Raw genomic sequence first — 26,904 nt, 5'->3', positions numbered from 1 at the left:
CGGCAAGGCAATTTTATTTGTATAGCCCGTTTTTACAAACAGTTTGTCTCAAAGGGCTTTACATGGCATCACAACAACATCCTCTGTCCTTAGACCCTCGCATCGACTGAGGAAAAACTCCATGGAAAAATCGGAGAAACCTCAGGGTGAGCAACAGAGGAGGGATCCCTCACCCAGGACGGACAGACGTGCAAATGTTTTCTCTTCGGCTCAGAGCAGAGCAGAGTGACTGACAGACCCGTGTTTCAGTCCAAACACTCTATGTTAGTGATTGCTGTCGGAAGATATAACTATTTAAGACTTATATTAACACAAATATATCATACCCAGGGGGCAAAGCAAAAAAACGGACACGGAGCGTTGTAAAAGGTTTGACACCAGAAATGATATCTAGGACCTTCAAGGATTAAAACCTGGGTGGACAACCCGGTCAACTAGCTGCTGGAAAGCTACAGGGGTCCAAAACCCCTTTCTTGGGTCATTTTGCTGGCGAAATGATGTAAATGCAAATATTTAGGTACTACAATGGCATAAATAGTCATACAACTATAACATTTGGCAGAGAGTATCTTGACACATAGGGGGAGGCATGAAAAAATGATTCTGGGGTTTGTTGCAACTCGATTTTAAGATATCACCCTCAACATCCCAAAAAAGACCAAAAAAAGTACTGTTCGCCTGACAAATTCTCATGAAAATTATGATTTTTCAGCACTTTATGGAGAATATCTATGCCTAACATGTATATAGAAAACTTCCTTAATTCATAAGCTTCCATTTGAGTCCAAGATAGCCTTTCTATCTCCAAAGCCCCACTTGCTGTGGCCAATGGTCTTCTCTATCTATCTGTTCACTTTGGGGAGACCAGAAATAGAATGGTTTCTGATCATGCCAGTTAACTTGTAGTTTTTCACAATAGGTGTTGCATTGTTTGGAGACAGCCTGTAGCTTTCCAGTAGCTAGTAGAAAGACTATCTTGGACTCAAATGGAAGCTTATGAATTAAGGAAATTTTCTATATACATGTTAGGCATAGATATTCTCCATAAAGTGCTGAAAAATAATAATTTTCATGAGAATTTGTCAGGCGAACAGTACTTTTTTTGGTCTTTTTTGGGATGTTGAGGGTGATATCTTAGAATCGAGTTGCAACAAACCCCAGAATCTTTTGTTCATGCCTCCCCCTATGTGTCAAGATACTCTCTGCCAAATTTTATAGTTGTATGACTATTTATGCCATTGTAGTACCTAAATATTTGCATTTACATCATTTCGCCAGCAAAATGACCCAAGAAAGGGGTTTTGGACCCCTGTAGCTTTCCAGCAGCCAGTTGACCGGGTTGTCCACCCAGGTTTTAATCCTTCAACTTCCTACAGATCATTTCTGCTGTCAAACCTTTTACAACGCTCCGTGTCCGTTTTTCCAAAAAATGGGATTTTGCCCCCTGGGTATCACTCACTTCTGCTTTAACCTGTGAGTTTGAAAAGATTAAAATTCCTGACAAAACTACATGTAAAATTCATAGTAATATCTTATACTCCTCAAATGTTCTCCAAGTATACAACACACTATGAAATAATCATGTAACAATATGAGACAGAGTTGTTTTAGAGGCAAATGCAGCCGGAACTACATTCCTGACACGGCTGCTGGGCGGAGGGATTTCAGAAGAGAAAGTAGTTCAGAGTATTTGTTTCATGTGTCGTTATGTTACATAATTATACGAGATTATTTCATAGCGTGGTGAATGTACAGGTCACAACTTGATGACTTTCTCATCAATAACATACAGACACAAGTGCAAATTTCTAAAAATCAACTCTTAGGTTTTTACATGTTTCATAACAAATGTCTTCTTTCATAAAAGCTCTCAATCTTATGAAAAAGAAAAATGCCATTAAACTGTTTAGTATCATTGATAAGTATGATTTACAAAAGAAGCCCTAGCTTTTGTTTCATTTATTTTATAAATGTATACAAATATGTTTGTCACATATACTATATATGTTTGTTTGTTTCCCCTTGGTTCTCATATGCACCTGTTCCTTTATCACGTTGTTGAAGAAACATTTGCCATGCATCACTCTCATTCCCCACTCACTCACCCGGCCCGTCTCCATGGTAACGTACCTCCGTTCAGCTTGTTGTGGTTGAGGATGAAGCCGTCGCAGCAGGCGTCGCGGCTGCAGCCGTCCTGACAGAAACGGTGAGCGTCGGTCACCGAGGTCCGACCGGACGGGAACACCTGAGTCCTGAACACACCTGAGACCACGCGGGTCATCCTGGTCTGCAGAAACTCCGCCCCTGACACACACACACACACACACACACACACACACACACACACACACACACACACACACACACACACACACACACACACACACACACACACACACCTGTCAGACTACCATAATATAATTTAAAAAACACTCAAAAGTAGGCTGATCAATTGATGTAAGTTAGAACAATGAACCATGATGCCTGCTATGCTGTAGAGAGTTTTATCTCTAGTAGATTGCATAGTTTTTAATATAACCTGATTAATAATAGGGTAGGCAAAATAAACTAAGCTTCAGCCTACACCTTTTCAATCTAAATGTCTATTGTACACTTTCTTTATTTACTTATTGTTTACTTTGATTTACATATTTTCTGTTTTATTGCTCTTTTCTTTTTTTAGACCTTGTCACATTGCTGTATTTATGTTGAGCTGTAATTTCTATTGTACATTGAGGAGCCATGTCAAGACCTAAATAAACTAAACTAAACTAATCTAAACTAAATGCTGTTCCAAGTGTCCGTCGCCGCCTGGTTGCCACGGTAACACCTTACCATTCTTCCTGATGACCACCAGCTCTGAAGCTCCGCCCCTCACTTTGACAGAGCAGCTCAGCCAATCAAACAGCTCGGCCTGAGGATTACCCAGAAACCCACTGGTCTGGAGAACGACACATCAAACACACGTTAATCACATGTTTAGGTGTGTGTGTATGTATACATGTGTGTGTGTGTATGTGTGCATGTGTGTGTATGTATGTGTGTGTGTGTGTGTGTGTGTGTGTGTGTGTTTGTATGTACCTGCTGCGAGGTGTTGCAGTGTGTGTTCAGTGTGTGTGTGCTGTACAGTTCACACTGCGTGTTGAACAGCGCCACATGGTGACAGGACGGCTCCACTGCACAGGCTGAGAAACACACACACACACACACACACACACACACACACACACACACACACACACACACACACACACACACACACACACACACACACACACACACACACACACACACACACACACACACACACACAACAGAGCTCAGATTGTTTTCTGCACTGATAAAAAGACGCTGTAGCTCAAGCCGAGTAAACACACGAGCCTCCCACTATGGCGACTGCATTGTTCCCAAGTGTACAACATCATGTGGACAGTCAGTAAAAGGGGTTAGTTAGTTAACCTATGGAACACTTTACCCACTCACCTGAAGCTGGAGACTGATACAAACTCCTTTAACAGAGGATTCAAAGCAAAACAACAATGTTCACATGTATAAATATGGACGTCTTCATTGTTACTATTTTTACTGTTAGGATCATGATTTCTGTTTGCTCAGTCTCCTCTCGTTGATCTTGTGCTCTGTATTTTTTAGTATGCTACTGTCATGATGTAGTGTCATGCACTTGGTTTTATCTCATACTGTTGATAATATGGTATGTATTTTTAGATTAGCCGCCTATGGACTGGTGTTGAAAATTAGCACTTGTGCTAAACACACCCAAGCAAAGCATCTGTTCTGTCCACGGGAACAGTCTCAATGTAATTGTGATGTCCATATCAAATAAATAAATAAATAAACATAACATAACATAACATAACATAACATAACATAACATAACATAACATAACATAAGATTTAACTGTTCTACAAAATGTGGTCAAATTTATCAAAAAAAAAAAGAATTAAAAAAAATTCTAGAATAAACTGGTAAAATTTCTCAAAAAAGCTGACATAACAGCTGTCATAAACATCAATGAATACTTCTGACAGCTGTCGTTAAGTGTCATTCGGTAAGTTATGTCACTTTTGATGCAAAGTTGACATTGTTTGAGATGTTTTTGTTCTGACAACTTGACACAAAGACAATTTAAACTGTCATAGCAGACCTAATTGCCAAATGATGTCAAGTTGTCATAACAAAGTGATATAACTTACCGAATGACACTTAACGACAGCTGTCATAAGTATTCATTGATGTTTATGACAGCTGTTATGTCATGGTTATGAACATGTATTAAAGTAAAGTGTTACCAAAACTTCTCAACCCTACGCTCACATTCAGATTGATAAATGCAGATCTTTGTTGTGGAATTGGCATACACCCATTTTTTTGGTGGTGTACACATGATTGGTGAAGAGCACAGCGTGTGTGTGTGTGTGTGTGTGTGTTACCTTGGACACAGGTCTTGAGGTCAGAGGTCATCATCTGCAGGATTTCAGTATCTTCAGCTCCGACGATCAGATCTGATCCAGGAACAGCCTGAAACCTGCTGAGAACTACAACACACACACACACACACACACACACACACACACACACACACACACACACACACACACACACACACACACACACACACACACACACACACACACACACACACACACATACACACACACACACACACATTAACAGCATTGATCCATATGTTAAAAAAAACAAACACTAGCTGCTCTCTGATTGGCTGCTGCTGCTGCTGCGTCGTCACCTGAGCACTCCTCATCGGTCAGAGCCTCGCCGCTATTGGTCCACTGAAGCTCCGCCCCCTCGCTGCTCACACACCTCCACCTGCCGGACAGGAAGTCAGGCTGCGCTGACAGGAAGTCGCCGCTCTCCGAACAGCGCAGGCCCCGCCCCTGACAGTCCGTCACACCTGTCACACACACACAGGGAGTTAGATTTCCATTGATAGATGGATTGATTGATTGATTGATTGATTGATTGATTGATTGATTGATTGATTGATTGATTGATTGATTGATGGATGGTTTAAGGCCCAGTGAGTGAAGCTCTGACTCACACTGACTGACAGATGAGGATCCAGCAGGTGAGGAACCAGTGGGGCAGCTGTTGCAGAAGCCCCGCCCCTCTTCGTCTTGATAGGTTCCCTCGGGACAGAGAAGACACGCCCCCTCTCTGGAGAAGCTGCCTGCAGGACAAGCCACTGGAGAGACAGAGACGGAGATTAAAGACCAGTACAGACCAGTAGAGACCAGTACAGACCAGTATAGACCAGTATAGAGCAGGCCAGACCAGAACAGACCAAAACAGACCAGAACAGACCAGTATAGACCAGTATAGACCAGTAGAGACCAGTACAGACCAATATAGACCAGTACAAACCAGTCCAGACCAGAACAGACCAGTATAGACCAGTACAGACCAATATAGACCAGTACAAACCAGTCCAGACCAGTACAAACCAGTAGAAACCAGTCCAGACCAGAACAGACCAGTATAGACCAGTACAGACCAGCATAGACCAGTCCAGACCAGTAAAGACCAATATAGACCAGTAGAAACCAGTATAGACCAGTATAGACCAGTAAAGACCAGTAAAGACCAGTATAGACCAGTATAGACCAGTATAGACCAGTATAGACCAGTACAGACCAGTATAGACCAGTAGAAACCAGTATAGACCAGTAAAGACCAGTATAGACCAGTATAGACCAGTACAGACCAGTCCAGACCAATATAGACCAGTAGAAACCAGTAAAGACCAGTACAGACCAGTATAGACCAGTAGAAACCAGTATAGACCAGTAAAGACCAGTATAGACCAGTACAGACCAGTATAGACCAGTCCAGACCAGTAAAGACCAATATAGACCAGTAGAAACCAGTCCAGACCAGAACAGACCAGTATAGACCAGTACAGACCAGTAAAGACCAATATAGACCAGTAGAAACCAGTATAGACCAGTACAGACCAGTATTGACCAGTATAGACCAGTAGAAACCAGTCCAGACCAGAACAGACCAGTATAGACCAGTATTGACCAGTATAGACCAGTAGAGACCAATACAGACCAGTATAGACCAGTAGAGACCAGTAGAAACCAGTATAGACCAGTACAGACCAGTATAGACCAGTACAGACCAGTACAGACCAGTACAGACCAGTCCAGACCAGTAAAGACCAATACAGACCAGTATAGACCAGTAGAGACCAGTAGAAACCAGTATAGACCAGTACAGACCAGTATAGACCAGTCCAGACCAGACGACTCACCGCAGCCTTCACCGTCTCCAGACAGGTGGTAACCGGGGGAACAGCCGAAGGTTGCCGTCGTCATGGAAACCAGTTCAGGCTCCGATGTGAACATGGACCGGATGTTTCCCAGAAGCCTTTGCACTCCCTCCAAGAGTCTGGACTCGTTCAGGAACAAACCTGCACACAGAGAACACAACCTGATCAACTTCTGATGGTTCTGATCACGAGTGTGTGTTGTTGTTGTTGTTGTTGTTGTTGTTATACGATACGATACGATAAACTTTATTGTCCCGTTCAGGGAAATTAGTCTTGGACACTGTAGCTGCTCCATAAATGCCTTGATGGCCACAATAACAAAAACAAAAAACAAAAAGAACAATACACCTCAGCCATATTAATCCAACAGCATTGCACATATCCCATAACATAGCACATACATACACCTCATAAATTCCCCATGGTAAGAGCACTATAATTGATTGATTGATTGATATCTTTATTTCGATCATGTAAACGACAATGTAAAAAAAATAAAAAAAATAAGATAAAATAATAATATAGTAAGTGAACAGAAAAAATGTATACACCAAAAAAAGTAACATCTCATAAGCAACGCAGTTTACATGAGCGAAAAGGAGTAGGAAGTAAGCCGGTGCATATTCTCATTTGTCCAGGTCATAGTATTTCAAAGGAGGTTAAATCGAAAGCAACTGGACTTAGTTAAGTCCAGTCCAGTTGGAGTAGGAAGTATAAACTTATCTAATCCTACCCCTATAATTTTAACTATATGTTCTAATTAAACATTTTACACATTACACATTTTAATCCAAATAGTAAGTAAGTAAGCAAACACCTTGTGTGAATTATTCAATGTACCTCTGGAGAATCATTTCTTTATGTCTCTTTTTAAACATGATTACACTCAAAATGTTTTTGATTTCAGTACTCATATTATTCCACAGTTTTACTCCACAAATGGTGATACAGAAACTTTTCTTTGTTGTGCGAGCTCTACAAGAATTATTGCACACACTCGTTAAGAAATTTGATAGAAGTTGTGATAAAATAATTCTTAAAACGGTTGAGTTTACAGCGAGGGACTCTGTAACGTCTACCTGAGGGTCGGAGGTCAAACTCTGAGTGAAGAATGTGGGAGGGGTCATTCACTATCCTCAGGGCCTAGAAACAGTTTGCTCGTACATGTTATTACAGTAATGAGGAAACAGACTCACCGACGTCGTGCAGGTCGGGCAGGTTGTAGGACGGCAGCTCAGACAGGGACACGCTCCACCTGAGCCTCAGATCCACCGACTCAGCACCGACACCGACACACTGCAGCTGCACCGAGGAGCCGTCGCACACCCACACAGAGCTACCGGACACGGGCAGCTGCACACACACACACACACACACACACACAGATGTAGTAATGTGCAATTGTTTAACGCAGTGGTTCTCGAACCTTTTTACATCAAGGACTCTAAGTCACAAATTACACCATTGAACAAAATTTGAAGCAAACCAGAAATACACAAATATTTGTTCTGAGACTGAAGAACGTTACTTTTTTAGTTAAAGGAGTATTATCGCAAAATTCGGCCACTAGATGGAGCCAGGCGGAGCTTATCAGATATACAAGTGGGCAGCTGTCAGAGAGAGAGAGCAGCCTCGTTTAGTCCCCCCCCGCCCCCCCTCCTTCTCCCTCCCCCCTCCTCCTCCCTCACCGCCGAATGAACGTGCAATCGCGGGAAAAAGAAAACTCGCTAGTGGAAGCGGCAGCTCTACGTCGCGCACAACCACAACAACGACAACAACAACTGAAACGTCCTCCTCCTTAATAACGCTGAGAGGACAGCTGAAGAAAGACACAGGGACGTGGAGACAAAGTGTTCTACCAGCGATTCAGTGACTGTGAGCACCCTAACACTGCTACATTACTTACTGTTGCATATTTGTCCGGTTCGGAGGTCGGATTTGCGAGTTCCGAGTGCATTTTAACGCAGCAAGCGCCGGGCCGGCTTGGATCATAACAAAGACAAATGCTGCATTTGCCCCACGGACACTATACTGTTGGCGATTTTTTTTGTAAATTTACTTATGGCTCCCCCCGACCCATCTTTTGCATATGTCATCTTATTTTATGCTATTACTGCTGTATTTGCGATAATGCTCCTTTAATGTACGTTCAAATTAGGACCAATGGCATGAATTTTTGGAAATATTGTAGAAAAAGAAGAGTTCCCGCACACATGGCCAACTTGCAGAATTTATTGTATTGCAACGTTTCGGTACTAGACCTTTTTCAAGCAAATGTTTCCACATTTGGTCTAGTACAGAAATGTTTCAACATTTGTTGAAAAAGGTCTAGTACCGAAACGTTGCAATACAATAAATTCTGCAAGTTGGCTATGTGTGCGGGAACTCTTCTTTTTCTAATTTGGACTTAATTGTCATCCTCTGACACACCTGCCTAAGAAATAGATGTGCGAAGATTTTTGTTTTTTCTGGAAATATTGTAGAGAAATTTCTGGAAAAAAGTGGTACATTTTCTCCAAAAATATTTAAACATTTCTAGAAAAAAGTGGTAAAAATTCTCAAAAAAAAAAGTTTTAAAAACATTCTAGAAAAACGTGGTAAAGATTGTGAAAAATAATAATTTTTCTAGAAAAAAGTTGTCAAATTTCTAAAAAAAAAAACGTTTTTAAAAGATTCTAGAAGAAACTGGTAAAATTTTCTCAAAAAAACGTAAAAAGAAAAAAATTCTAGAAAAAGTCGTAGCATTTCTATAGTAAATTTCAAGAAAATGTTGGGGGCCCCCTTGAACCCACTCGGGGTCCCCGGACCCCACTTTGAGAACCACTGGTTTAGTGAACTGAAACTGTTTCATATGGAACATAATACATCCATGACGGTTTGGACCAGAACTGAAAAACAAACGCGTGTGAACGTGAAACGTACAAACTGAAAAACAATGAGTCGTTTCTGCAGCAGTCTGAGTGAAAACAGCCTGAAAGTGAATGAATGAGAATCAATGACTACATGACTTTCTGTTTGTGTTAGACATATTGAGACATATTCACCATTTAACTCTGTTCTTACTTCATATTTCTGCCTGAGAAGTTGTCAAGCTCAGTGGAGCTTAAATACAAAAACTTTGATATGAAACTGTTTTTTTTTTGTTTTTTTTTTAATAAAGTAGACTAATGAATTGAGAGACACATGGGTTCTGTTTTTGTTTTTTTTTAAATCGTGGTATCAAATAAGTATCGAGAATCATCAAAATTCAATGGTGTTGGTATCGACTCTAGTATTATGACAAGAGTAGTGTGTGTGTGTGTGTGTGTGTGTTCACCTGTTGGGAGCAGAGCCCCCTGCTGGTCATGGAGCTGAACAACAGAGACTGTAACCGGCTGATCTGAGAGCAGGACGAGGACAAGGACCAGAGCTGAGAGGACGACACCGCCTGGAGAGGCCGAGAGACTGAGAACACACACACACACACACACAGACACACACACACACACACACACACACACACACACACACACATAGAAAAACAAATCAAAGTGTGTAAACGTGTTACAGACACAAAGATCCTCAGAGAGCTAAGACGACGATGTCTCACTCTGACAGGCTCCTCTCAGCGGTTTGTCGTCTCCGTCCCACCGGCGGCTCCCAGTGTCACACGTGAAGCTGCTGACAGGAAGCGAGTTGTGGTAACCATGGTGACAGACCAGATCGCAGCTCTGACGGGTGTCGGCTGCTGCCGGACGACGGCAGAGCAGTGCACCGTGGGTAACGACGGGGTCGGGACAGACGGGACCTGGAGACAAACACAGTGACAAAAAACACACACAGACAGACCAATCAGAAGCTGCTGTCTTTCATCATCACTAGAGCTCTGGAAAAGAGAGTAAGGACAGCATTGGTCCAATGGAAGCGCCTCCTGGTGGAGGAATATGGGTTTTGCAAAAGCGCCCAAGAACTGACATCTCTGCATTGTTGGTGAATGAGCAGTGTGGTGTTTTCAATAATTTAAGGACATTTATAGATCACCTACGTTAATAGCATCATTGAGGATCCTTTACAGATAAACATTAACACATAGTCGAGTAAAAAAATAAATAAAAAAACAGTTGTCTACATTAATGTTTCAATCTACATTTTATAATAAACTAATTATAAATATAATTTGATATGACCAAGACACCTAAAAACAAAAACACGGCCGTTTTCATCAATTTACAAGCAAGTGGTCAACACACATACATTGGAGTGAATGGGTTTTCTGGGTGCTTTTGTAATACCCGTATCCTGCCACTAGGGGGCAAAACCCTTAAACCCTTAAACCCTTAAACCCTTAAACCCTTAAACCCTTACCACGGGAGTCAATGGAGGTGTCGTTACTCTCTTTTACAGTGCTCTAGTCATAGGCAACGACCTGCTGATGACTTACGGTCACATGACGGCGTCCGACCCGTCTGTCGAGGCGTCCTGGTCCCGCCCACTTCCTGCCCGTCCACAGACACGCACCAACAGGAAGTGACATCACACTGCAGCGGGAGGAAGGAGCCGTCGGGGCGACACTGAAGACCCTGAAGCTCACACCAGCTGGGACCTGAACACACCACACACCACCAACACTTTAAAGGGATAGTTCAACATTTTGTCAAATTGGCCCATTGCCATAATCCCTATAGTCATAGCAGTAGGTTCGTTACCTTTAATTGTCGGTGCAAGCTATTTTTAGAACGGCGGAGCAGAGCCGTGAGCTGCTCAGAGCTACGCTACGGAGGCTCATTATGGGATTTCTTGGTTTCCCTCATCAAACTCATCAAATACACAATCCAACAACTCCACAACGCTCTGGTGGACAAGTTGTGAGCTGCACATTCACCACGCTATGAGATAATAACACAATGTTACCACACAGAGTTGTTTTAGAGGGAAATACAGAGACTGATGATGAAAAACTGTCCCTGAAGGCAACGTGCATCAGCGGTTTTACATGAATTTCCCTCTAAAACAACTCTGTGTGGTAACGTTGTGTTATTATCTCATATCGTGGTGAATGTGCAGCTCACAACTTGTCCACCAGAGCGTTTTGGAGTTGTTGGATTGTGTATTTGATGAGTTTGATGAGGGAAACCAAGAAATCCCATAATGAGCCTCCGTAGCTTAGAATTAAAGGTAACGAACCTACTGCTATGACTATAGGGATTATGGCAATGGGCCAATTTGACAAAATGTTGAACTATCCCTTTAACACAGTGAAGTGACAGTGAATGCATCACTGACGGCAGAGAGAGTGTGTGTGTGTGTTCGTACAGGTCAGCTCTCCGCTGGCGCTCAGCGTCGCCGTCTGAATCTTCTCTCCGGTCTGAGGGTTCACACACCAGCCTGCAGCGCCCCCTGTCTGCAGCACAGAGTAACGGCCGTCCTGACACACACACACACAAATACAGGTGTTAGACATGTGGGTGGAGCTAAAGCTAAAGTACATGAACGTTTTGAACGGACACAATATTTCTCATCTATAATTTCATCGATAGTTGTTTTATTGATCAGATCTGATCCACTGTTTTCAAATGTGACACAGAGTCTGAGAAACTTTTAAAGGTGTTCAGAAATGGCCGTTTGTCCTGTTTGTCGCCTCCTTCCACGAGTTTACAGAGTAAGGAAAACTAATTTGACTGGGTGTTATCGAGCAGCTTGGTGAGCAACGCGATGCATAATTTGTGCGCCTGCATTATCCAATGTGAAAAAAACTACCCCACTTTCACCATGGATTTACTTGAAAATAGAATTTTGCACAATTTTTTTTTTTGGGCTCCATCGTCTGACAGATGAGTTATTACACTAATGTTAAGACCCATAGTGAGCTCAAATTAAATTTTCTTTTCAGAATACCTTTAAATGTTGTTTTAAAAGTGCAGTGACGTGTCAGAGTGTGTGTGTGTGTGTGTGTGTTCTTACCTCGTCACACTTTGGGTCGTACGGTGAAGCGTCGATGTTTTTCATCCAACCAGAGAGAAGAGAACGAGTCTGAGCTCTCTGACAGGAAGTCAGACCTGCAGCACACACACACACACACACACGTTCAGGTTGTCGCCTCCTGCATTTCCAGCTCTAACACAACTCAGTTCATCTATATTGATCTATCAATCTCTATGTGTGTGTGTGTGTGTGTGTGTGTGTGTGTGTGTGTGTGTGTGTGTGTGTGTGTGTGTGTGTGTGTGTGTGTGTGTGTGTGTGTGTGTTTACATCTGGGCAGGCTGAGTGAGCGGCTGGTCAGGGAGCCTTGGACGTATTCTCCATTTTCATCGACGCACCAACACTGAGCTGAACACACACACACACACACACACACTTTGTTATTGTGGTTATTTTACATGACGATGTCACTCTCTACTTTACTTCTACTTTGGTCCTGACTGATGATCAATGAAACAAGTTAAATATCACAGTTCTGTATTATCTTTTTTTTTGTTACTTAGAAGACGATCACTGTTGTTTTCACATAGCAGATGTATTTTCATCAACCTTTTCTGGCTTTCACTTCTCCTGCACAATGTTTAATTTCAGTATTTTCATTGTTTTTATGCAGGCTATATAATGTGCAAATAAACTAAAATAAACTAAACTCTGATAAAAACATGTTTGTCACATCATTTCCAAGATTGCCAACGTTTCTGCTGAGGAAATGTGGGTAAGGCCGTTTAATTTACAGGCCGTTAATTACGCGATAATGTCAAGAAATAGCCTAGAAATAACAATTAATTTTGTCATAACGTTGAGAAATATTGCCAAGAAATAACAATTGATTACGTAGAAATAGACCAGAAATATGGGTCAATTAAAAGGACTTGGTGGAGAAACATTCTGGCCTTTCCCCAAAAAATCAAAGCAAGAAAAAAGCATGTGTAATCTTTGGTCTTTATGAAAAACATGACATTACTATGAAATTGACAATTTCTTGACATTACTATGCAATTAATTGGTATTTCTTGGCTATTGCTTGACATTAACACGTAATTAACGGCCTGTAACTCAATTACCGGAATTTTTTTTTTATTTTCCAGTTTTTGCAGCTGTATAAGAACATAATGTAAATACATAAATGTAACACACAGTGATGATACTTGGTGGAGACAGGTGAGTGTTACCTGAGCCGTGGTAACACTGTGTGTTGAGCCAGCGGCCGTCGGCGTCACACTGAGGAGTGAAGGGCTGATAGGAGCGACGGCCGGGAGGCAGCAACATCTGGACAGCTGCAAAACAACAACAACAGCATCATCATCATCATCATCATCATCATCATCATCATCATCATCATCATCATCATCATCATCATCATCATCATCAGTAACCCAAACAAGGACAACCGAACCACCAGCTCTAATGGCTGTTGTTATTATCAATATCATCAATATAGTCGAGCAAGAACTCATTAGTCAACCTGAATTTCATTGGTTGCTTGGTCACAGAAAGAAAAAAAACAAACATTTGAAGCTGTGTCTTGTCAAAATTAAGTCAAAATCTATATGACTGAACTGTGGGCTTTTAATTTGAAGGGCCAAATACAGAAAGTCGTGACACTCACTCACTGTCAGTTTTTAAAATGTATTTATTTTTACGCCATAGTCTCGTTAATTAATTGTAAACACTGTAGGCTATTATCATTGTCTGCAATAATTAAACTTTCAACTAATGGCCCTAAATATTATTATTACTATGTTTTTAATCAGATCAATAAAACACCTGGACTGAACTGACTGTGATCAGCTGGGGTCATGTGATCAATGGATTCTCCATGAAGTTCTGCAGCTTCTGTTTCTCTGGAGCTTTTATTCTGAAGGGCCACGACATCAGCAGGAAGTGACATCGTGTTTACTCACACTACAGCACTGGAATAAGAGAGTAACGACACACATTGGTCCAATGGAAGCGCCTCCTGGTGGAGGAATATGGGTTTTGCAAAAGCGCCCAAGAACTGACATCTCTGCATTGTTGGTGAATGAGCAAGTGTGGTGTTTTCAATAATTTAAGGACATTTATAGATCACCCACGTTAATAGCATCATTGAGGATCCTTTACAGATAAACATTAACACATAGGCCAGTAAAAAAAAACAAAAAAAATATGTATATATATATATATTAATGTTTCAATCTACATTTTATAATCAAGTATAATTTGATATGACCAAGACACCTAAAAACAAAAACACGGCTGTTTTCATCAATTTACAACAAGTGGGCAACACACATACATTGGAGTGAATGGATTTTCTGGGCGCTTTTGCAATACCCATATCCTGCCACTAGTGGCGCAAAACCCTTAAACCCTTAAACCCTTAAACCCTTACCACGGGAGTCAATGGTGGTATCGTTACTCTCTTATTCCAGTGCTCTAATTCACACATTAACCCTCCTGACAGGTGAGGTCATAGTGTTTCTTCACGGTCAGACTCACTGGAGAAAGCGGCCAATCGCAGAGCGGCGTTGGATGGGCTCAGCAGCGACTCAGAAATCCTCATCTCCTCCTCTGATTGGCTGATCTGCAGCTCCTCCGGCGTCAGACGCAGGCCCTCGGCCAATAGGAAGCCGTATCCCAGCGGCAGGTGGGAGGAGTTAGAGAGAGAGACAACGCTCCTCACCCGGTCCCCGAACGCAGCGGCGAGGGCCGACGCCTCAGAGCAGCTACCTGAGGAGGAGGAGGAGGAGGATAGGTACTAGGTTAGCGTGTCACAGCTATCCAGATGTTTACAGAGACAGAATCAGTCACAGCTGAACTGACCTGAAGACGGAGGAAGCTTCTGTGACGTCGTCTCTGGACCTGAAACACAACAGACGGACAGTGAACGCATCACGACTCAACTAGTTACAATGACAGGCTGGTTCCTGTGGCTCCAGAGTGTCTAATGGAGGTTATCTGATCTGATCTGCTCTTCAACAAGTCAAAACAGTCCCATTTCCCCATTAGACAATGTTTTTAACATAAAGCAGCTGAAACCAGTGGAAAGCTTAGTGGTGGTGTCGTGAGGTGACCGTGTAGTAGTCCGTTAAAGCCTAACGTTAGCTTTTTACTTCTGGACGTCGCATTAAGCTTCTAATACGGTAGAAAAGGAGTTTATATGTGAAGATTATCTCACTGAACTAAACTTGGAAGGATCAGAAACTGGTGTTTTAGTCAGAGAGCTGATTTTCTGACTTCATCCAAAACACAATGCAGAAATTACATTCACTTTCTGGAACCAGCGCCATGATAAACTGGTAAAACTCTATGGCCTGGACTACACGTAGGCCTATATGGACATTTTTTTTGTTTTAAAAAAAACTCTGTCCACACCACAGAAATATCTCTGTCCATATGAAGAGGCAAAACTGAAAACGATCGCCTCTGAAGCCTGCAATGCCATGCCTGGCCGATAGGTGGCGATTAGCAAAATGGAAAATACCACAGAAGAAGAAGGTTATGAGCATGCGCAGCCAAACGGTCCAGTGTGGCGTTTCTGGTGGATTTCAAACCATGGACGCTTGGGACTATCCAGTAATATTGGGTGCAGCAGACGCCTTTGCGTACCGGTGGAGTGCAGCTGATGCAACAACGTTACGTTCATGTGTAGAGCTGAGATGAGGCCTAAAAGTACAAAGCACACATAGATAGCCCGGTACATGTCGGCCATTGTTGTTGAGAACCGTTTTGCTTCCATGCATGTGCGAGCGGCTTGTCGCTAGGCGCTTGACGTCATCGCGTCAACACCAGCTCCGTTTAACATTGCTACACGGATCCACTCAATCGGATATTTTTTTTTTTTCCACTTTTTTATCCGTTTAAAAATATCTCCGTTTATGTGGGTGAAATCGCCGTGTTGAGGTGGTTGAGAGGCCCAACTGGACAGAAAAATGTGCGTTTAGGAATGTATCGTATTTTAGTCCAGGCAATCTAGCTTAATTTTGGACCCAAAAATAGAACTAATTGTAACAGAATGTTTTTCACCATACATCATTTCTATGAGGCGTCCAGAACAACATACTAAAAGTCCTAAGAAATCCTTGTTGGGGAAATATGTTTGATTCGCATCATTATTTACTGTATAAAGTCTATGGTGCCGACAACAATACACCCCAATGGGGCTATTTTTTCCCTTTACTCCTATCACAATGAAACTTTACATAATGAAAGTATCCATTAAATTCATTTTCCAAGAAACTTGTAATACAAAAAATGTTACTTTACATGTCTACTTTCATTGTGTAAAGTTTCATTGTGGTAGGAGTAAAGGTGCAATGTTTTTAACATAAAGCAGCTGAAACCAGTGGAAAGCTTAGTGGTCATTGGTGACGTCATCAGTCATGTGACCCTGTAGTAGTCCGTTAAAGCCTAACGTTAGCTTTTTACTTCTGGACGTCGCATTAAGCTTCTTAGAAAAGGAGTTCATATGTGAAGATTATCTTACTGAACTAAACTTGGAAGGATCAGAAACTGTCCAGTGTGGGTACATGGGCGCGGCGTGCAATGGGTACCGACCCGGTCTGACCCAAAACGGGCGTTTCTGGCCAATTTTATTTACTGTATAAAGTCTATGGTGCCGACAACAATACACCCCAATGGGGCTGTTTTTTCCCTTTACTCCTATCACAATGAAACTTTACATAATGAAAGTATCCATGAAATTCATTTTCCAAGAAACTTGTAATACAAAAAATGTTACTTTTCATGTATACTTTCATTGTGTAAAGTTTCATTGTGGTAGGACTAAAGGAAAAAAAAAAAGCCTATTCGGGTGTATTTTGGGCATATTTGATTAGTGTAAGGCTCGTTTGCATATTCAAATTCATTTTAAAAGAAACTTGTAATAAAAAAATGTTACATTTCATGGATACTTTCATTATGTAAAGTTTCATTGTGATAGGAGTAAAGGGAAAAAATAGCCCCATTGGGGTGTATTGTTGTCGGCACCATCGAATACAGTAAATAATGATGCGAATTAAACATATTTCCCCAACTAGGATTTCTTAGGACTTTTAGTATGTTGCTCTGGACACCTCATAGAAATGATGTATGGTGAAAAACATTCTGTTACAATTAGTCTGTCGGAAAACGCTATTTTGCCTGGACTATTTGTGTAGTCTAGGCCTATGTGTATCACGTATTTTCTCTGTTGGTTTGAATTAAAACACCATCAGTCGTGACTTACAGCTGGCGGCGCCCCCTGCTGGTCCGGCGCTCGTCCTCTTCCCCTCGCCGTCCACGCAGAAGCAGCGCTGGCCGACGCACTGCAGCGGCAGGAAGTCCCCGTCCTCGGAGCACGCCGGGACATAGATCTCGGCTCCGGCCGCCAGGTTTCCTTTCACCTGCTGCGCCGTCGCTCTCTCTGTCTCGCAGCGGGACGGGCAGCGAGGACGCCGGCCGGAGGAGGTCCGAGACCCGGGCACCTCCGACCCCCGAGGGTCGACGCACCAGCACGCGCCTCTCCAACACTGAACCTCCTGGTAACCACCGTCGGACGAGCAGCTGGGAACAAAGATGGCCGCCGCGTCGTCCTCTTTATCATCACCAGAGCAGGAACGAAGGAGCGGATAGAGGACCTGGAGGAGGAGGAGGAGGAGGAGGAGGAGCATCACTCTGAGACCTCAGACCTCTCCTGTCAATCATCCGTCAACAACAGATTGTCACATGACTTGGAGCTTCATTTATAAACGTGGCGTACGCACTAAACAGGGCCTGAAAGTGGCGTAAGTCACTTTTCATGCAAAGCTTGTTATCCATAAAAAACAAACTTTCCAGGAGAATGTGCGCAACCCTAAGCAAACCCATGACCCATGCATATGCAGAGCTTCGAGTCCAGTTCAAAACCGCTGATGCACGTTGCCTTCAGGGACAGTTTTTCATCAAGCAGTCTCTGAATTTCCCTCTAAAACAACTCTGTGTGGTAACGTTGTGTTATTATCTCATAGTGTGGTGAATGTGCAGCTCACAACTTGTCCACCAGAGCGTTGTGGAGTTGTTGGATTGTGTATTTGATGAGTTTGATGAGGGAAACCAAGAAATCCCATAATGAGCCTCCGTAGCGTAGCTCTGAGCAGCTCACGGCTCTGCTCCGCCGTTCTAAAAATAGCTTGCACCGACAATTAAAGGTAACAAACATATGACTATAGGGGTTATGGCAATGGGCCAATTTGCCAAAATGTTGACCTATCCCTTTAATCACGCATCGCTGAGAAATCTCTTTTATCATTCTTTTCTCACCTGCAGACAATATTCACAACAACGACAGAACAAGACCACGCCAGGTTCATTTATATGCACTGACTATCTATGTTTAAAAAACTGCGTACTAGGTGTAGAGGCACACGCTTGTAGGCACACTGAGGAAAGTTTACTTTCAAGTGTGCGTACGCAGGGTTTTATAAGTCTGAATATTTTTTGGCGCACGTTAACTTTCCCTTTTGGACGTACGTACACTTTTAATAACGATCCTATGCACAGTTTTTCTAAATGAAGTCCCTGAGGGGTCATGGTGACCCGCGTGACCACCTGCGGTCTCACCTGGTCCAGGGATTCGTCCTGGGAGATGCTCAGTTCTCTCAGCGTTTGCTTCAGCGCCGACAGGAAGCTCTGATCCTCCAGGACTCTGCTGACCGACCGGACCAGGTCCCGGTTCTTCTGCAGGTTCTGAGAGGAGAGGCGCTCCAGACCCAGAGCTCCTCGAGCCCCCACCTCGCCGCTCAGGTTGAAGGCCGCGGCGTTCTTCAGGAACTTCCCCCCAAACAGGTTCTCCTGCAGCATCCAGGGGGAGGAGGAGGAGGAGGAGCGGGCCAGAGCCTGCAGAGCCCCGCCCACCGAGGGGAAGAGGCCGTGGAGGACGTCCACCATCTGAGACAGGAAGGAGGTGGGGTCCGAGTCCACGGGCAGGAGGAGGTCCCTCAGAGGACGGAGCAGGGAGGCGCAGGAGGAGGAAGGAAGTCTGATGGAGAAGGTGAGACGAGGAGGAGAAACAGGACCAGAGAAGAGACGGGACAGAGCCACTCGACGCTTAGAGGGACAGTCAGCTGGACCTGGAAGAGGAGGAGGAGGGGAAGGGGAAGAGGAGGAGGATTTGACTGTTATATACTGTGATATGTAACGGATGGTCCGGGTGCACTCAGTCACCCATAGCGGACGTGCAAACCCGACTGCCAAGTGGTCATTGACCTCTTGGCACAACGGTTTGCATCATCGCCCGCAACCCCCATTCTGACATCCCACCAGTCCGACATAGGCCCCTATGTCTAAATGGCAACACTTAATTTTTCTATTTTTTTAAACATCCTGCCTTTCCGACAATTCCTTTCCAAAATTCCTTTTTTTACCCAAAAGATTTTGCACTGGTTGGGTTTAGGCAATGATGAAAGAGAGTTGGTGGGACGTTCGCATGTCGGAATAGCTGTATGTTGGAATGCTGGGATGTCTAAATGGTGGGATGTTAAAGTGGTGGTATGTCTAAATGGTGGGATGTCGGAGTGGTGGGATGTCGGAATGGTGGGATGTCGGAGTAATGGTATGTTGGAATGGTGGTATGTCTAAATGATGGGATGTCGCAATGGTGGGATGTCTGAATGGTGGGATATTGGAATGGTGGTATGTCTAAATGGTGGGATGTCGGAATGGTGGGATATTGGAATGGTGGTATGTCTAAATGGTGGGATGTCGGAATGGTGGGATGTTGGAGTGGTGGGATATCGGATTTGGTGGTATGTCTAAATGGTGGTATGTCAGAATGGTGGGATGTCGGAGTGGTGGTATGTCTAAATGGTGGGATGTCGGAGTGATGGTATGTCAGAATGGTGGGATGTCGGAGTGGTGGTATGTCTAAATGGTGGTATGTCAGAATGGTGGGATGTCGGAGTGGTGGTATGTCAGAATGGTGGGATGTCGGAGTGGTGGTATGTCTAAATGGTGGGATGTCGGAATGGTGGGATGTCGGAGTAGTGGGATGTCGGAGTAGTGGGATGTCTAAATGGTGGGATGTCGGAATGACAGCATGTAACCGTGCGGGAGACCAGGGTAAAGAAGCCCTTGCGTCTTTTCTGGTGAACACCCACCACAGTGCGGGGCGTCTCCGAGCCGCCGTGTCCCGGGCAGCTCTCTCCCTGCGGGGTCGACACACCAGCACTGCCCCCCCCTCTGACACTGGGTGGGGGTGAAGCCTCCTCTGATGTCACAGGACGGAACGAACACGCTGGACGCCGCCGTCGCCGCTCGCTGCTCCTCCTCGCAGGGGGACGGACCTGGGACAGACAGACAGACAGACAGTGTTATTAACCAGTTCAAACCTGTTCAAACTGTTGAAAACACTGGGGTCCTTGTAAAGAAGGCTCAGCCTAGGCTTTTCTTTCTTAGGAAACTTAGATCCTTTGACATTAGCCCAAGGCTGCTAGGCATCTTCTACCAGGGCATCCTGGCTAGTGTCTTATTTTATGCTGTTCTGTGCTGGGGAGGCAGTATATCCATTGACGACAAGAACAGGATTAATAAGATGATAAAGTGATTGATTGGTTTTAACCCAGATACGCTTGAGGTAATAGTGGAGAAGAGAACAAGGACCAAGTTGAAAACAGTCCTTCTCTATGATAACCACCCACTCCACAATATATTTAAGGATCTTAAAGCTCCTTCAGTGAGCGGTTAGTGATGCCTCAGTGTTCTACTGAACGACTTAGACGCTCCTTTGTTCCTGCAGCAGTCAGATATTTTAACCACAAATAGCGGTTGTCTGTTGTTGTTTATTTTAATCTTCTGGAGGTGTATATTTATTTATTTGTCCTTGCCTATATCAATATCAATTTAAATCAGTTGCTTTGAGCAGCCTACTCTGTCATATGAAGTATCCAATCATGTTGATACGTTTTGTGCAATGGTATGGAAATGTTTGTGTATATATTTGTTAAGTGGATGTACGTGTTTTTATTGGGTGGCAAAGCAGTTTCCCCTTGGGGATCAATAAAGTTTTCTAATCTAATCTAATCTAAACCAGTTAGGACCAGTGAGTGACGTTACATCTGAAGCGTCCGGTGAGGGCGAGGCGAACTCCCAGCATCCTCCGCTGCAGGATCCTGTAGATGTTGGACTGAGAGAAGGAGCGGCCAGAGGGCAGGGCGGAGAAGGCCGAGTCGTACACCTGAGACAGGAGGAGCTCCACACCTGGACGGGATCAACACACCTTCATCATCACCTTCATCATAACTACCATCATCAACATCATAACTAATCATCATCATCATCATCACCATGTACCTGTGTCCTCCAGCTCGCGGCCTCGACTGTCTGAACAGAAACAGTAGGAGGAGACAAACGGGAACGTCTTCCTGAAACTGCTGAACGTCCCAAAGGCTTCTGGGAAACTGACACACACAGGTGAGACAGGTGATGATGTCACTAGATTTACTTGGTACGATTATTGTCAGAGAGATAATCACAGTATTACGATTATCACGTTTATTATGCATGAATTAATCTCACAACAAATCAAATATAGTCCAAATATATTTACATTACTTCAACTTCAACTTCAACTTCAACTTCAACTTCAAACAACTTTATAAGTCCCACGAGGGGCAATTGATTTCAGCAGCTTGCACAGTCCAAAAAGAAACACAGTACACACAATAAATGCATATAAAAGATAAGGTAAATAAATAGAATAGGATGCCAAGGATACAGTGTTGTCAAAGATCAGTTGAATAAGTGAATAATACACAAGTTGCACATGTTTGACCAATAAAATGTGCATGGTAAGAGGAATAAAATCATTATAAAGAATTTAAGAGGCGAATAGCAGAGGGGATAAAAGATTTTAAAAAAGGGTTTGTCTTGCAGACAGGTGAGACATAGCGACGACCTGAGGGCAACAGAGAGAATTCACTTGACCTTACTAATTATATACACAAAATATTGGAAATATCTATTAACAAAGGACCAATTGTTTTGTTTTTTTATTGCAAATGACAAACTAAAATTTAAATTCCTTCTAATTCAGTGTTACATTAGGTGTGTCAGGTGAGTGTACCTGGTGATGGCGTGCAGCAGGTCGAGCTCGGTCCTGTCGGTCGTGTTGATGAATTTACACTGAACGGGCAGGAAGCGGCCGTCGGCTGCACACTGAGGGGGGGAGGTAGGAGAGCCGGGGGAGTGGAGGAGCCGTCGCTCCCTCACCTCACAGCTGCCCGGACCTGAAGGTCAGAGACAAACGCTCCTGGTTAGTGTGTGCACTGCAAAAACTCAAAATCTTACCAAGAATATCTGTCTTATTTCTAGTCAAAATGTAATTTCTAGTCAAAACAAATCTCATTGTACTTAAAATAAGACTCGTCACATAAAGAGTAGCTTGTTTTTAGACAATTTTTACTTCATTCAAGCATATTTTTTACTTGAAATAAGTAGAAAAATTGGTAACACTTTACAATAAGGGTCCCTTAATTAATGTTCTTAGTACATTATTAAGCATTATTATATAAACTAATGTTAATTAATGCTGAGTAATGCATACATAATGATAACTAATTACATTATTCAACTGTTATTGTTACTTAATAATCTATTATCTAACTTTGAGTAGTAAACATGAATTAACTGCTTACTAATAGGCTGCATTAATTAATGTGTTTCCTAATCCTAAGTAATACATAATAATGATTGTTAATATATCTGTAAACAGTTAATTAATGCTTAATAATGTTAATTAAGGGACCCTTATTGTAAAGTGTTACCGAAAAATCTGATAGTGGGGCAAGTTTTTCTTTCTTATTACGAGCACAAAAAACTTGCTTTCACTGGCAGATTTTTCTACTTATTTCAAGTGAAAATTAGTTTGACACAAGTGAAAATGATCTAAAAACAAGTTAATTTGTAGGTGATGAGTCTTATTTTAAGTGGAAAGTTAGTATTTTTGACTAGAAATTAGACATTTTGACAAGAAATGAGACAAATATTCTTGGAAAGATTTAGTTTTTTGCAGTGTGGGGTCAGAGGTCAGAGGTCAGGTGTGTGTACGTACAGCGCTCAGGCGTCCCGCTCTGTCGGGTCCCGTACAGCTCCATCCCGTCCTGGTCCACGCACCAACACTGCCCCCTGCTGGAGTCACACTGCACCGACTCATACTCGCCTGAGGGGGCGCAGGTGAGCACCGCCTGCAGCTGACAGGGGGAGGGGCCTGAGGACGGACAGGAGAAAACACACGACACAGACGTCTCTCAGTTTTTAAGACTCAGTTTGATTCATGTTATGTCCTCTTCCTGTCCCCTATCTATCCTCTACCTCAGTGGTTCTCGAATCATTTTACATCAAGGACCCTAAATTAACACAAATTAGACTACAGACCCCCATTCAACAAAATTTGAAGCAAACACCAGAAATATACAAATATTTGTTTTGAGACTGAAGAACGTTACTTTTTTTTAGTTAATGTATGTTCAAATTAGAACCAATGGCGTGACATTTTGGAAATATTGTAGAGAAATTTCTGGAAAAAACTGGTACAATTTCTCCAAAAACGCTTAAACATTTCTAGAAAAAGTGGTAAAATTCTAAAATTCTAAAAAAAAAAAAAAAAAAATCTAGAAAAAAGTGGTAAGATTTCTTTTTCTTTGTTGCCTTTTTATTTGACAGCCATAGTAGAGATAGACAGGAAAGTGTCATCGTGTGATTGATGACGTCACAGTAACTCACAGGACGGAGCAGAGCTGCTGGTTCGAGTCCCGACGACCTCTTGACCTTCAGCATCGACGCACCAACACTCCTGACCACTGCACTGCACCGGCCTGCACACACACACACACACACACACACACACACACACACACACACACACACACACACACACGTCATGACATCACAGGCTTCAGTGTGACCATGTGCTGTGATGTCATCATCGACACTCACCTGAACCGGCCGTCCTCCGTACAGTGAGGGGCCGCACCCTGTCGCTTGGCAACGGCCACGCCCCTCAGCAACTCGCATTGGCTCAGGCTCTCCGAGTCCAGCTGGTACTCTGCACGACATCGACGTGACAACAACAGTGACATCATCAGCGACATTATGCAATCAAGGTGGTTTTATTTGTAAAGCCCATTTTTACAAACAGTTTGTCTCAAAGGGCTTTACATTATGGCAAGCGGATTTAACATTTAAAAGCTAAGTTGTTGTTTTTTTAACGTCTTTCTGACTTGTCGTAACTACATTTTGAATAGTTGGATATTTCATTCAAGATATCTGTAATTCAGTTTTGCCTCTTGTCAAAAAGAACATTTATCATTTAAAGCAGATATCACTGGCACGGCCGTTTCGGCTAATGCTGCGTTCAAGGCAGGCTTTTGAAACCGTAAGTTACAGCTTCAAGTCACAACTACGACTTGGTAGCGTTCCAGGTAACCCGTAGCTCGTGTTTTTACCATCCTGTTGTCTGTGAAAGTTCCCTATAACGGCCACTCGTAACTTCCGACCCGTGAACTCGTACCAGATCGAACTGGTATGACTTCACAGGAAGGAAAAACACAAAGTACGAGTTTCTTTGAACGCACCATGAGTTAGCAGCCCCCGCCCTTGTCAGGCATCAATTGGTCCTCGTGCTACGTCACCACATTCACGCGCATCCCTTGGCTGCACACACAGCCCTTCATGCCGTTCTCTCTTCTCATTGGATAACACTTGTATCCCACAAGGAAAATTTTCTCCTCGGGTTACAGCAGAGCAGAGTGACGGAGAGACTCGTGTTTAGGCTGAAATACTTCATGTAAGTGATTGCTGACGGAAAATAGGACTATTTAGGACTTATATCAACAAAAACATTCCACTGATATCTGCTTTAACATTTGTCATTACAGATATCTACAGTTCAGTTGCAAATATCCGCTATGTGAATTACAGATATCTGTAACTGAATTACGACTATTCCTAATTCCAGTTACAGATATCTACAACTTCATTTCACCTAGTCAAAACGTAATTACAGATATCTGAAAAGGGACATGTAGATATCTTTAACTGAGGTGAATTAAAGATATCTAGAACTGGAATTATGACTAGTCAGAATCAAATTGTAGATATCTCAAACTGGAATTGGTACTAGTGGTAATTCAGTTACAGATATCTGTAATTCACATAGCGGATATCTGCAACTGAATTATAGAAATCTGTAATGACAAACCCCAGACACATGAATGGTTAAAGTTAAGTCATTTGTCCTAGGAAGAATGTAGTTGTGGATCTGAAATGACAATTGTGGATAGGAAGAATGTACAGTAGTTGCAGATATCGGAAATATAATTTTTGACTAGATAAAACTGAATTACAGATATCTGCAACACATATCCAGTCTGGCTTTTAAATGTTAAAATGGCTTGACATATTGCATGGCATCACAACAACATCCTCTGTCCTTAGACCCTCACATCTACTCAGGAAAAACTCCATAGAAAACCCTTTCAACAGGGAAAACCAGGAGAAAGCTCATATCAGGGTGAGCAACAGAGGAGACGTGACATAGATGTTGTAAACAGACAAGAAAACAGGTGATGAACTGCAGCGTCACAGTCAGACACTGTTCAGTTTGTAGTCACACAGATTATACGATATCATATTTAAATTTAAATATAAAGAAGAGATTCTCTGAAATAAACAGAGACACTGATTTTATGTGGATTCATCCGCCGCTGAAAATAGTCCCGACCAGCAACACTCTGCTTCCTCTTAGAGTCAGAAACTTCCTGTTTACATTAAACTCTACATCTACAGAAGCACAGAGCTCACACACACACACACACACACACACACACACACACACAGGTAGCTGCTTACCTGAGGCTTTGCCGTGCAGCAGCTCCAGGCAGCAGAGCAGGATGCAGGTGATGCCGAGCAGCCCAGCCATCGTCTCCGTGGTGACGGACCGAGCGTCTCTGCCCCGGTTTATAAACCTGCAGACCTGCTGAGTCAGCATGAGGAGGACACCTGCACCCCCTCCTCCCCCCTCTTCTCCATCCTCCTCTGTGCGCGCTGGTGGAACCACGAGTCCTTGAACGCCACTCGGGGGGGGGGGCGGCAGCGAGGCGCGAAGCCCTCTGATTGGACGAGAGGCCCTCGAAGACGCTGATGTTTTCACTGCAGAGACCTGAAGACGTTTCACCTGACCACCAGGTGACACACACTGCAAAAACTCAATATCTTACCAAGAATATTTGTCTTATTTCTAGTCAAAACTAATCTCATTATACCTAAAATATGTATATTTATAGTTACACATAAAAAGCAGCTTGTTTTTAGACACTTTTTACTTCTTTCAAGCAGATTTTCATTTGAAATAAGTAGAAAAATCTGATAGTGGAGCAAGTTTTTCTTTCTTATTACAAGCACAAAAAACTTGCTTTCACTGGCAGATTTTTCTACTTATTTCAAGTGAAAATCAGTTTGAAACAAGTGAAAATTATCTAAAATCAAGATAAGTTTCAGGTGATGAGTCTTATTTTAAGTGGAAAGAGATTAGTTTTGACTAGAAATGAGACATTTTGACAAGAAATAAGACAAATATTCTTGGAAAGATGTAGAGTTTTTGCAGTGCAGGCAGGGCGGTTTCACAACCAGTTTGTCT

The 26,904-nt window shown here is 42.8% G+C and overlaps 1 protein-coding gene across 1 annotated transcript in view; it reads right to left on the bottom strand.

Annotated features, from left to right (window-relative positions):
- The window catches only part of tg (thyroglobulin), a gene marked incomplete at both ends in the record, with an annotated part of 74,702 nt that extends 48,515 nt beyond the window's left edge, over positions 1-26,187 (bottom strand). The window contains 27 exons of the mRNA XM_083990393.1: positions 2,131-2,304; positions 2,836-2,941; positions 3,082-3,185; positions 4,453-4,557; positions 4,770-4,934; positions 5,082-5,225; positions 6,297-6,455; positions 7,511-7,667; positions 9,631-9,758; positions 9,904-10,101; positions 10,735-10,896; positions 11,607-11,718; positions 12,255-12,349; positions 12,543-12,620; positions 13,445-13,549; positions 14,754-14,984; positions 15,078-15,116; positions 17,482-17,872; positions 18,834-19,342; positions 20,363-20,554; positions 21,324-21,467; positions 21,561-21,667; positions 22,333-22,495; positions 23,320-23,475; positions 23,991-24,082; positions 24,204-24,312; positions 26,118-26,187. Of these exons, the coding sequence (XP_083846519.1) occupies positions 2,131-2,304; positions 2,836-2,941; positions 3,082-3,185; positions 4,453-4,557; positions 4,770-4,934; positions 5,082-5,225; positions 6,297-6,455; positions 7,511-7,667; positions 9,631-9,758; positions 9,904-10,101; positions 10,735-10,896; positions 11,607-11,718; positions 12,255-12,349; positions 12,543-12,620; positions 13,445-13,549; positions 14,754-14,984; positions 15,078-15,116; positions 17,482-17,872; positions 18,834-19,342; positions 20,363-20,554; positions 21,324-21,467; positions 21,561-21,667; positions 22,333-22,495; positions 23,320-23,475; positions 23,991-24,082; positions 24,204-24,312; positions 26,118-26,187 (4,195 nt within the window). The remainder of the gene's footprint in view (positions 1-2,130; positions 2,305-2,835; positions 2,942-3,081; positions 3,186-4,452; positions 4,558-4,769; positions 4,935-5,081; positions 5,226-6,296; positions 6,456-7,510; positions 7,668-9,630; positions 9,759-9,903; positions 10,102-10,734; positions 10,897-11,606; positions 11,719-12,254; positions 12,350-12,542; positions 12,621-13,444; positions 13,550-14,753; positions 14,985-15,077; positions 15,117-17,481; positions 17,873-18,833; positions 19,343-20,362; positions 20,555-21,323; positions 21,468-21,560; positions 21,668-22,332; positions 22,496-23,319; positions 23,476-23,990; positions 24,083-24,203; positions 24,313-26,117) is intronic.
- Positions 26,188-26,904: the final 717 nt, after the last annotated feature.

The sequence above is a fragment of the Trachurus trachurus genome (assembly GCF_905171665.1).
Source record: "Trachurus trachurus genome assembly, chromosome: 16".
Lineage (NCBI taxonomy): Eukaryota > Metazoa > Chordata > Actinopteri > Carangiformes > Carangidae > Trachurus > Trachurus trachurus.
Note: the sequence above shows the minus strand (reverse complement) of the source record. Positions and strands in the feature narration are given on the sequence as shown.